The 12,522-nt window shown below is 42.8% G+C and overlaps 1 protein-coding gene across 1 annotated transcript in view; it reads left to right on the top strand.

Annotated features, from left to right (window-relative positions):
- MYPN (myopalladin) overlaps positions 1-12,522 on the top strand; it is a 63,736-nt gene that overhangs the window by 13,222 nt on the left and 37,992 nt on the right. The window contains exon 2 of the mRNA XM_049764556.1: positions 11,074-11,249. Coding sequence (XP_049620513.1) covers positions 11,074-11,249 — 176 coding nt within the window. The remainder of the gene's footprint in view (positions 1-11,073; positions 11,250-12,522) is intronic.

Below are 12,522 nucleotides of genomic sequence, written 5' to 3'. Positions count from 1 at the left end.
CATTTACCAACATCATCAATTTAGTCAAAACATCTTTGAGGATTGGTCAATCCTAAATTTACTGTGAAAAATCACATTTCCAAAATTTCTAATTTTTCTTTAAAGTTAGTTTTTTTCCCCAATGTCAACAAATGTTACAGGTTATCTTTCCTTGAAAAGTTTCTCTCATTTCTTTTTGTTTTGTTTTGTTTTTGTTTTTGGGCCAAACCTGGTGACGCTCAGGGGTTTCTCCTGGCTATGTGCTCAGAAATCGCTCCTGGCTTGGGATGCCAGGGGATCAAACCATGGTCTGTCCTAGGCTAGTGCAGGCAAGGCAGATGCTTTGTGCCACTGCTCCGGCCCCAAGTTTCTCTCATTTTTAAGAATGTGTCTATACAATACCCAAGTCTGAATAACTATAATCAGTCAGTTATCTTTTTCAAGTTCAACTACTAATCTATACTCAGCTCAGGGGTTTACTCGTGGTAGTACTTGGGAGACCCTATGGGATTTCAAGGATAGAAGCCGGGTCAGTCACATGCATGGCAAACATCCGACTCTCTGTACTATCACTCTGGCCCATGAAACTAGATTTCAAAGTATTTAAAAATCATTTTCTACAGAGCCCCACAGAGCTGTGCTCTGTGGTCCCAAGGCTGTTCCTGGCCCAATGCCACAGGCCTGATGGATCCGTGCTCGGATCTGCAGGTCCCAGGTTCTGTGGTTAAGGTTATCAGGGCCACAGACAGGGACCAACGAGGAGGCTGTTGATGGTGGTACAGGAATATTTAAGGGATTAAATTTATTAATATTTGAGGAATTAAACTCAGAGCCCTGCACATGCTTTTTCTTTTTGAGGGGGGGTTAGGCCACACCCAGAGGTGCTCAGGGGTCACTCCTGGCTGTCTGCTCAGAAATAGCTCCTGGCAGGCACAGGGGACCCTATGGGACACAGGGATTCGAACCAACCACCTTTGGTCCTGGATTGGCTGCTTGCAAGGCAAACGCCGCTGTGCTATCTCTCCGGGCCCTGCACATGCTTTTACACTTGAGCCATATCCCTGTTTGTTGTTGTTTTGGTTTGGGGCCACCCTGGTGATGCTCAGAATTTACTCCTGGCTCTGCACTCGGGGATCACTCCTGGTGGGCACAGGGGACCATATGTGGTGCCGGGGATTGAATCAAGGCAAATACCCTACCCACTGTACTCTCACTCTAGCCCCTGATTTACTATTTTGTGATGTAATTATGATAATCAGTTAATTCTATGGCAATGCCTTGATTTTTATTGCTAAAGTGCCCCAATTTTAGCCACCATGGCTTTCACAAAATCATTGCAAATGTCAACACACTGAAAAGTCAAATGATATCTTCATATTATGTGAAAATATTTTTGTCCTCTCACAAAGCAAATTGCACTTTGAGAATCACTGTACAAAATACTATTGTGGTTCGATATGCTGATGTTAGCTACCCTGCTTTCCTGAAAACAAGACAGTATCTTATACTAATGTTTGCTCCCAAAGATGTCTTATTTTTCCATGAGGAAGAATACAGTACACATTTATTGTTAAATGAAAATAAAGAAAATGTATTACTTGTATATGGTATGGTAGCTTGATAGTTGTCAACACGAACCAGACAAACTGTGAATCCTACAGATGCCAGTCAGGGCTGCCCAAACAACCAGTTTATGGTAAATTGATTTTCATTCTGAAACAGAGCCTAAGAGGGCCTTATTTTCGGGGGATGCCTTGTATGTCACCCAAAAGGAAACCTGTAGGTAGGTCTTATTTTCAGGGAAGCACAGTATTTTCTTTGGCCTTCCTGCTTCAGAAGACAGGACATGAGCTCTCTTACTGTAGCTGCACCTACATTGTCCCTCTTCTATTATTTCAATATCATCATGTCACACTGTTGATGCTCCTGTTGTTGTTTTATTTTTTGGGTTGTTGTTGTTTTCATTTAGGATTTGGAGACTGACTTAAAGTCATAGAATATATGCCTAGCAACTTCCCAGCATCATCCAATGTAATTCTAGGGGGTCCCAGTCCTGCTGGCTATAGCCCCTTAATGGAAAAAAATTGTTTGTTTGTTTGTTTGATTGGTTGGTTTTTGGGTCACACCTGGTGATGCTCAGGGGTTACTTCTGGCTATGCGCTCAGAAATTGCCCCTGGCTTGGGGGACCATATGGAATGCCAGGGATGGAATTGGGATCCAGCAAACGCCCTAACAACTGCACCACTACTCTGGCCCCTGGAAAAAAATTTTAATATTTTACTTCTATTTTTAATTTTCTTTTGGTTTGGAAGACACATTCAATCGTACTCTGGGTTTACTCTTGGCTCTGTGATAGAAGACCATAAAAAGTGCCAGGAATCAAAGCTGGTTCAACTGCCTGTAAGACAAGATTCTACCCCCTATATTATTGCTCCAGTTCCCAAATTTCATGCTTTTAAAGTCTGAGAGGATAAAATGCATGTTTATTGCATTTCTTGCATGAATCATTGCATCCTTTGGATTTTGGCCTCTGGTACTTACTGTCTTGTTTTGGTGGTGGTGATAGCTGTTGAATTCGTGTGTGTGTGTGTGTGTGTGTGTGTGTGTGTGTGTGTGTGTGTGTGTGTTGCCAGGAATTAAACCCAAGTCAGGAGTGACCCTTGAGCACTGCTGAGTGAGACCCAAAAACCAAAAAAGAAAAAGAAAAAAAAGCCCAGAGCTTCATGTAGGTATGGTGAACCCTCTTCCACTGAAACCAATTCCCCATCAAGTGTTTGTATTCGTGGGCTGATTTCACTAGTTTGATCACAAACTCGCCTCAATTCTTCCATACATTTTTTTTGTGTGTGTGTGTGTGGTTTTTGGGTCACACCCGGCAGTGCTCAGTGGTTATTCCTGGCTCCAGGCTCAGAAATTGCTCCTGGCAGGCACGGGGGGGGGGGGGGGGGGGGGGAGGGGGAACCATATGGGGCGCCGGGATTCGAACCGATGACCTCCTGCATGAAAGGCAAATGCCTTACCTCCATGCTATCTCTCCGGCCCCTTCCATACATTTTTATTTACTAAATTGTGCATGTGGATTTTTTTTTAGGGGTCACACTTGTATTGCTCAGGAGTGACTAAGTCCTGGTGGTGCTTAGGTGACCCCATGTTTCACGACAGTCCAAACCAAGGACCTGGAAGAGAATCCTTTGCCTGGCAAGTGCCTGACCTGTACTACCACTCTGGACCAATAACTTTTTTGTGGAATATTTTTTTGGGTTTTTGGGTCCCACCCGGCAGTGTTCAGGGGTTCCTCCTGGCTCTATGCTTAGAAATCGCTCCTGGCAGGCTCGGGGAACCATATGGGATGCGGATTCAAACCAATGACCTTCTGTATGAAAGGCAAACGCCCTGCCTCCATGCTATCTCTATGGCTCCAAGGCCCTAGGTTTAATTCCTGGCAACTCACACACACACACACACACACACACACACACACACACACACACACACACACACACACACACATTCAACAGCTATCACCACCACCAAAACAAGACAGTAAGTACCAGAGGCCAAAATCCAAAGGATGCAATGATTCATGTAAGAAATGCAATAAAATAAATTTTATCCTCTCAAATTCTCCAGCTCCACCAATAACTTTTTAAACTATCTCCCACGTATTTTGTTTTATTTGTGTTTTATTTCTGTTTAATCATCAGACCCATTTGTTTCCCCTCCACAACTCCCTCCTGTGCCCTCCTTCCTTCTTCCCCAACAGCCTTCAGCTCGCCTTCATCCCAAGATGTTGCCAACTGCACGAAAGAGACCATCAGGTCTACTGTGAAGACCCAAACACTTATTTTCCAAAATCCATTTTCTTGTTTGAAGTCTCATGTCTTGTTGGGTATCTCCACACCCCTCGACCTGTGGCTTCAAATCCTGAGACTTTCTGGAGTTCTGCTCTATAAATCTGCCTCTATCGTTGATGCCAAGTAGCCTCTTTATTTTCAAGATTTTTAATGCTCCTGGTGCCTCAGTTTACTTTCTACCTTACAAATGCTTTTAAATCTCAGATCTACCATTATTTCCCTTTCTATTCTTTTTGTATTTGTACTTTCCTACCTTTTGATTGTCTTTGTTTTCAATTAGGAGCATATCAGGAGGGGTAATGTGACTCCACCCCGGATACTACGTGTAACTTTACCTGCAAGACCCCGCCCATTCCTGGGAGGGGTCTTGGGAAGGTTAGATAAGGCCTTTGACCCAAGGGATGAGGGTCTTTGCCAGCATGGAGGTCAGAGGAAAGATGGCTGAAAGAAGTTAAGATGCAGGGCAAGCTAAGAATAACATGTGCTTAAATGGTTATGATTTAGGCCACACACGTGGGCCAGGGCCAATAAACATGTTATCTCTCTGGAAGCCTGCCTGTGAGTGAGTTCAATACCCGCCGATTTCCTGAACCCAGACCCACCGGTTGAAGGGGGTTGCAGAGCCACGTGGCCTGGGATGGCAGAGAAAGGTCCCTCCATCCATCCACCATCCAAGCCCATCCTAAGAGCTTAATGCAACAGGGTAACACAGATACAAGATAACACAGGGGTTCAACATGTAAGGTTAGCCAGAGATATAGCATAGTGGTAGGGTGTTTGCCTTGCACACGGCTGACCTGGTTTCGATCCCCTGCACCCCATATGGTCCCCTGAGCCTGGCAGGAGCAATTTCTGAGCACAGAGCCAGGAGTAATTTCTGAGCGCTGACAGGTGTGGCCCAAAAGCCAAAACAAACAAACAAACAAACAAACAACCCAAAAAAGCAACCAAACCAACAAAGACATGTCAGCTTTGATGAATACTCATTATTTGTATTTAGACACACACACTCTGAGGGATTGTTCCTATAAACTCCTTGGGGTCTTGTTGAGATTGATGTTGTAGGTTTCTTTTTTGGGGGGCTTCCTTTTGGGGGGGACTCACACCTCATAATGTTCAGGGTTTACTCCTGTCACTCAGGAAGAACTCCTGGTGGTGCTCATTGGGCCACATGGGGTGCCAGAGATCCAATTTAAGTCAGCTGTGTGCCAGGCAAGCACCCTCCCCACTGTCCTATCTCTCCAGTCCCAAAATTTATAAATGTTTTGGGTTTACAAATTCTTTTCAGCAGTCATAGGTTGTGCTCCTCCCATGGCAGATACAAATTGAGGAAGCAAATTGTAAAATAATTATGAAAGTTTTTGTTTTGTTTTGTTTTGTTTTGGGCCACACCCAGCGACACTCTGGGGTTACTCCTGGCTCTGCACTCAGGGTGGTATTCCTGGTGGTATTCAGGGGACCATATGGGGTGCCGGAGACCGAACCTAGGTTGACTCATGCAAGGCAAACACCCTACCCACTGTGCTGTAGCTCAGGCCCCAGCAAAAACACTTAGAGAATTTTAACTCTCAAGTCTTTCAACAAATTCAACCATTTTCAGCAGCCACCTACCTGGAACACTGACTGTTAGAGGAGCTGAGATTACAGTGGTAAACCCAAAAAGCCGTCTCATGACTTTACATCATAGTGGAGTGAACAAAGTAAACAAAAATATCGGGTCCTTTCAGACAATAAGTGCTGCCAACAAAAAGGAGGATCGAAATAAAAAAGAAAGGCAAGAGTCCTCCTTGCTGTACTCTCTGTGCCCAGTGTGTTTGTATTGGTTCAGCCACTTCCCAAAAGTCAAAATCCATCTGTTGTTCCATTAATATGTCAGGACTCTCTCCCAACTCGGCTTATGCTTCCTTCCTTCCTTCCTTCCTTCCTTCCTTCCTTCCTTCCTTCCTTCCTTCCTTCCTTCCTTCCTTTTCTCTCTTTCTTTTCTTTCTTCTTTCTTTATTTCACTTTCTTTTCTTTTCTTCCTATATATTATTTATTATATATTATATAATTTATGTGTTATTTATAGAGTTCTATATATTATATGATTTACATTTTTACCTTTTTGACAACAGTCATTTTATTTCATATACGTATAAAGGTATAATATTTATATTATAAATTATAAATTTACATCCATCATAAATATGAATTATGGTCATAAATGATAAACATTTACATATTTATAGTTATAAATATATTTCTATTATAAATAAGAAATTTTATTTCATGAAGTTTAATTATAATTATAAATAGGCAGTCAATGATGATATAGTCACAAAACTGAAATGGCCCCTTAACCCAAAAAAATAGATAAAATTAGTATGCTAAGAGATCTCATTCCAGTCTTCATCATCTTGCTCATTTTTTTTCTACCTTTGATTTTTATTTCATTCTTTTCTCTGATTTTTTATTTTATTCTTTCCCATTTCTTTTATGCCAATATATACACCAAATATCTTATTTCTTACTCCTGTATTATTTTACTAGCTTACTATAACCAAGTACCCTGATAGCTTAAAGCAAAACTATTTTATCTCTATTCTGAAGACTAGAAGTCTTTTTTACTTTTTTTGATTTGGGGCCACACCCAAAGATGCTCAGGGGTTACTCCTAGCTCTGCACTCAGGGATGACTCCTGGCAGTGCTCAGGGGACCTTCGGGGATGCCTGGGGATCAAACCCACTTCAGTTGCATGCTAGGCAAGTGCCTTCCCTGCTGTACTATCTCTTCCTGAGGCTCAAAATCTTCGATCAAAGGACCAATCTTCCTCAGAGCCTGTGGGTAGGCTCCTCTCCTGCCTCTGGAGTCTGGTGATGGTGGTGGCTGTCAGTTCCTAGCATTCCTTAGCTTGCTGCCCGTCTCTCCAATCTCAGTCGGCCATCACAGGCCTTTCTCCATGGGGCTTTCCTCTTCTTAAAGAACCTCATTCATATGGAGTCAGAACTCACCAGAATAGTGGTTGCAGCTTGATGATACCAGAAAAGACCCTATTTGCAAATAAGGTCACAATGGGCCCAAAAGATAACACAAGGTTGACCTGGTTCGATACCTGCCATCTCATATAGTCCCCAAATTGGCATGTGTAGAGTCAAGAACATTGCCAAATGGGACTCAAAAGCAGATAAAAAATATAGTCTTTGTCACAAGTACTAGGTATTAAGATGAATACTTCAAGTTATCTTTGAGGAAGGGGGATCATTTGACCCTTCATCTTCACATTTCTTTATTTCTTAATACCCACATTATCTGTGTTTTGTTTTGTTCTTGTTGTTTGTTTTTAGGCTACACTCAGCAGTGAACAAAGCTTTCTTTTGGGGGGGGGTTACAACCCGGCAGTGCTCAGGGGTTCCTCCTGGCTCTAGGCTCAGAAATCAGTCCTGGCAGGCTCAGGGGACCATATGGGATGCCAGGATTCGAACCACCGTTCTTCTACATGCAAGGCAAATGCCATACCTCCATGTTATCTCTCCAGTCCCAGCACAAAGCTTTCTTATCTGCACTCAGGGATCACTCCTGTTGATCTCAGAGGACAAAATGGGATGTGAGGGTCAAACCTAGGCCAGTTGCATGCAAGGCAAATGCCTTACCTTTCTACGATTTCTCCAGCCCCAATACCCACATTCATTTGGGGGGTTGGTTTTTGGGTCATACCTGACATGACCCAGAGTCAGGAGTTACTCCTGGCTCTGCATTCAAGAATCACTCCTGGCAGTGCTAAGGGGAGCATATGGGACACCAAGGATCGAACCTAGGTTGGCCACATGCACGGACAACAAGCACCTTAATCGCAGTACTATTGCTCCGGTCCCTGTCCATATTTCTTCTGTGAAAATTAACATTATTTGCTCTATTCTGTACCTTCCTGTTAAAAATTTAACTACCGTATTTTCAGGTGTATAAGACGACCCCCTAATTTTGCAGCTAAAACATAGGTTTAGGCCTATAGTCGCTGTATCAGATAGAACGTTCCTGTGCTGCATGTGCTGCATGTGTTCCTGTGCTCATGTACCACAGTGAGCCAATCCCAACAAGCAAAGGTGCCAAGGTTCTACTGTCATAGACTTCCTCTCTGACTGGCCAATCTGAGCAGGCTTTTGACAGTGTAGATTCGGGTCCAGAACATTGTCTCATTTGCATGCATCAAAAGCCTGCTTGGATTGGTTGAGTCAGAGAGGCGGTCCAAGCAGCCTTGCAGTGATTGGTACAGGATCGAGTTGGAAAATTCGTTTTGTGGCAATATTCAGACAATTTTCATAGTGGCATATTGAAACATTTTTCGGGATATACTTGGCATATAAGACGACCCCTGATTTTCGGTTGACATATTTTTTTGTTTCAAAAGTCGTCTTATACGCCGGGAAATATGGTAAGAGAAGTGACATTTTCTTGTATTCATGTGTTTTATGTGGTGTTATATTATAATTCCATCTACTTCAAATTTTATTTGAAAATATGACTTATAGAACATTTTATTTCTAATAGTTCTATTTCAAAGTGGTGTTTTTGGAGGGGTTGGTTTTTGAATTATTCCCAGCAGTGCTCTCCATGCTCAGAAATCACTCCTGGGAAACCTGGTAAGATGTCCCCACCCAATAAACGTGGGGTTGATTCAGCCATATGTTTGGGCACAAGAGAGCCATGATAAAGGACTGCTGCCTTGATCCCTGCCTGCTTTTCAGGTGGAGCAGCATGAGCGTGGCCGCTCCACTTCGCTCCACAGCAGCATGCATCTTTTAACCCCTGACCCCCACCACAGCACATAATAAAAACCACACTACCAGTGTGGCAATGGGGAAACAATATAGGACAACCCCATTGATAGAGAATGAACATGGCTGCTCTGATGATCCAAAAAGTACCCTCCAGCTAGGTATCCACTCAGATAAGGTGTTTATTATAAATGTTTTTAATTACTTTATTTAAACACAGTGGTTACAAGGTTGTTCACAAGTGTCCATTATTGAGTTTTATTCATACAATGTACGACACCACCCTTCATCAGTGCACATTTTCTACCACCAATGATAGATAAGGTGTTTAAAGAAGAAAAATGGAGGATGTTCATGGAGTCAAAGAAAGCATAGATCAAGTTGAATGGAACACCAAAAAGAATCAAGAGGATATGAAGATAGAAATCAGAAAACTTCATACTGAAATAATAGGTCTGAAAAACTCAGTAGAGGAAATGAGAACCCCAGTGGAAAGCTTCTCCAGTGGAGTAAGTCAGCTGCAAACAGGGTCAGTGAGCCAGAGAATGAGATGCAGAGCAACTCCATACAGCAGAAAAGATTGGAAAAGAACTGTAAAACAAATGATCGGACAATGGAAAAAATCTTCAAAGAATGTGAACAGGTGAAAATAAATGTCTTTGATTAATTCAAGAGAAACAACGTAGGAATCATTGGAGTCCCAGAGATCCAGGAAGTGTGAGAAGAGGAAGAGGGGGAAGAGGAGAAAGAAGAGGAAAAAGAAGAAAAGGAAAAAACAGAAGAGGAAAGAGAGGAAGAAGAAGAAAAAGACAAGAAGAAAAAAGAAGACCAGAAAAGAGGAGGAGGAGGAGGAGGAGATTAGGAATGTGGTTCAATTTTTAGAGCAGATGATCTATATGTATCAATGCCTACATTTCACTCCAGATGATCTCATGTTCATGCTCTAATATTCTCTTGTATGAATTCGTGTATATCTGTATAAAAATATGTGAGATAAATAAAAAATTTAAAAATAGAAATCCCTCCTGGCAAGCTCGGGGGATCATATGGGATGCCAGGATCAAAATCAGGTCCATCCTGGTCAACCTCGTGCAAAGCAAATGCCCTACCACTGTGCTATTTCTGCAGCCCCCAACACTCTGTTTTCATTTATGCTACAATGGTCAATAATTTATCTGAGATATTCCTTACTAAATTTGAAAACGAGCTTTGTGCTCATTTATTTTTTCCAGCATAGGCTACTGTGAGTGTTCTGAGAGTGCTTCAGGTGGGTTTGGTTAAGCTAAGGTGATCAGTGGATTAAATGCAGTTTGGGCTTAGAACATTTTCTTTTCTTTTCTTTTCTTTTTTTTGGACCACACCCATTTGACACTCAGGGGTTATTCCTGGCTATGCGCTCAGAAATCACTCCTGGCTTGGGGGATCCTATGGGACACCAGGGGATCGAACCGCAGTCCGTCCTACGCTAGCGCTTGCAAGGCAGACACCTTACCTCTAGTGCCACCGCGCCGGCCCCGACTTAGAACATTTTTTAGTTAAAAGCCCACTAGAAACCAAGAAGGGCTTAGGCCGCTCCCGAAAGCAGCTGATCCATTTTCTTGGCTTTGATGGCTTCATAACGGAGCAAGCACATGTTCACTCAGCAAATTTAGACTCAGTTTCATAGTAGGAATAAGAGCAACTCAGCTTCACAAACTTTAGATTATTCTTTAGATTCTCTTCAAGTGGGGGTAAGTAGCACCTGCAGTGCTTTCTACAGAAAACTAAGTCTTCTTAGATGCCATGCTCAGCCTACCAGGGACGAACCCAGGTTCGATCCCCACCACTCCATATGGTCCCCCGAGCTCTGCCAGGAGCGATTTCTGAGCACAGAGCCAGGAGTAACTCTTGAGCGCCGTTGGTTGTGGCAAAACAAAAAACAAAAACAAAAACAAAAACCCAAGTCTGATCTTTAATGTGGAATGCATTTACTTTCTCAATTGCATCATAACCCCTGATGCTGCTGGGGTTACTCCTGGTTCTATACTCAGAAATTGCTCCCAGCAGGCATGGGGGACCATATGGGATGCCAGGATTCGAACCACCATCCTTCTGCATGCAAGGCAAACACTCTACCTCCATGCTCTCTCTCCGGCCCCAATTGCATCATTCTTGATACATTCCAATTTCCCGAGTAAAGTGTCCATAAAATTTGAATACTTCCAGCCCTTCTCAGTGTAAAGATTAAATATTGTCATTAATAACATATTGCTTTGTGTGTTTCGCTCTAAATTCATCACAGTTTTGTTGGGAGGGACCACACCAGGCAATACTCCAAGGGCCTGCTGTGTGTATGACAAGCATCTTACCTACTGAACTATTTTTGTTCCAACCCATAAATTCATCAGAGTTTCCTTAGGGAAATTCTTATTAATTAATTATTAATTCTGACATTTCTTTTTTTTTAATTTTGACATTTCTATGATGTCCAATATTCCGTGTTTTGCAGGTGGTATTGTGAAGGGAAAGAACTTGAGAATTCTCCAGACATTCACATCCTCCAGACAGGAAACCTGCACTCCCTGACCATCGCCGAAGCCTTTGAGGAAGACACTGGACGCTACTCCTGCTTCGCGTCCAACATCTATGGGACAGATTCAACCTCTGCGGAAATTTATATAGAAGGTAATGCAAAAGTGCTTTTGGAGTTGAATACTTATCCATAAACATAAGTTAAGAATAAATATTTGTTTAGGGAACACTCTACAGACATTGGACCAACTAGAACCAAGCAGAAAATGAAACCAAATAGAAAACTATCCTTAGCGGGGACCAGAGTACAGTGGTAGGGTGCTTGCTTTACACAAGGCTGACCTGGTTCATTCCTCAGGTACCACCAGCTGTAATTTCCAGATGCAGAGCCAGAGCAACCAGCCCCTGAGCATCATGGGGATGGCCCATCACCACCACCCCAAAAGAAAAAAGTCCCTAGGCTCCTACAAAGAAGTTACATGGGAATGGAAGAGAGGGAATTTAGGTGAAATAAATAAGGTGTCAATATAATAAGGATATATAAACGCCATGAGAGAAACAGAATGCAAGAAAAGGGAATTGAACTAGGTATAGGTGTACACGTATGCATGTGTGGTCAGTGGGTTGTCTGTGCGTGTGTGTCTGTGCGTGTGTGTGTGTGTGTGTGTGTGTGTGTGTGTGGTGTCAGGTAGGGAGGGGAGCCAATATGGCCATCGTATAGTAAACAAGGGAGTGACAAGTGAGGGCAGAGGTTCTAGATAGGTTGAGGTAGGAGACCCAAGGGAACTGTTCATGCAGGTCTTTATTTTTTTGTATTTATTTATTTATTTATTTATTTATTTATTTATTTATTTGGTTTTTCGGGCCACAACCGCTTGATGCTCAGGGGTTATTCCTGGATAAGTGCTCAGAAATCACCCCTGGCTTGGGGAGACCATATGGGACGCTGGGGGATTGAACCGTGATCCTTCCTTGGCTAGCGTTTGCAAGGCAGATACCTTACCTCTAGCGCCACCTCACCAGCCCCCTTGTCTTTATTTTTAATTAATTAATTTAATTATTTTTGGTTTGGGGGCCGCACCCAGTGACGCTCAGGGGTTACTCCTGGCTCTGTTCAGAAATCGCTCCTGGCAGGCACAGGGGACCATATGGGATGCCAGGATTCGAACCACCTTTGGTCTTGGGTTGGCCACTTGCAAGGCAAACACCCTACTGCTGAGCTATTTCTCCAGCCCTCATGTGGGCCTTTATAGTTAATCTATTACAAGTACTTGGACTTTTACTTTTTAAAGGAAGCCTTGAAATTCTGAGAGGAGATGAAATATAATCTGGCTTCACTTTACTTCTAACTCCAGAGGCAGGGAGAGAAGCGAGGAGACCATTTGGAAGACTCACGTAGGCATTTACATCAACATCAAAGTATGAC

This window comes from Suncus etruscus, chromosome 17 (assembly GCF_024139225.1).
Source record: "Suncus etruscus isolate mSunEtr1 chromosome 17, mSunEtr1.pri.cur, whole genome shotgun sequence".
NCBI lineage: Eukaryota > Metazoa > Chordata > Mammalia > Eulipotyphla > Soricidae > Suncus > Suncus etruscus.
Note: the sequence above shows the minus strand (reverse complement) of the source record. Positions and strands in the feature narration are given on the sequence as shown.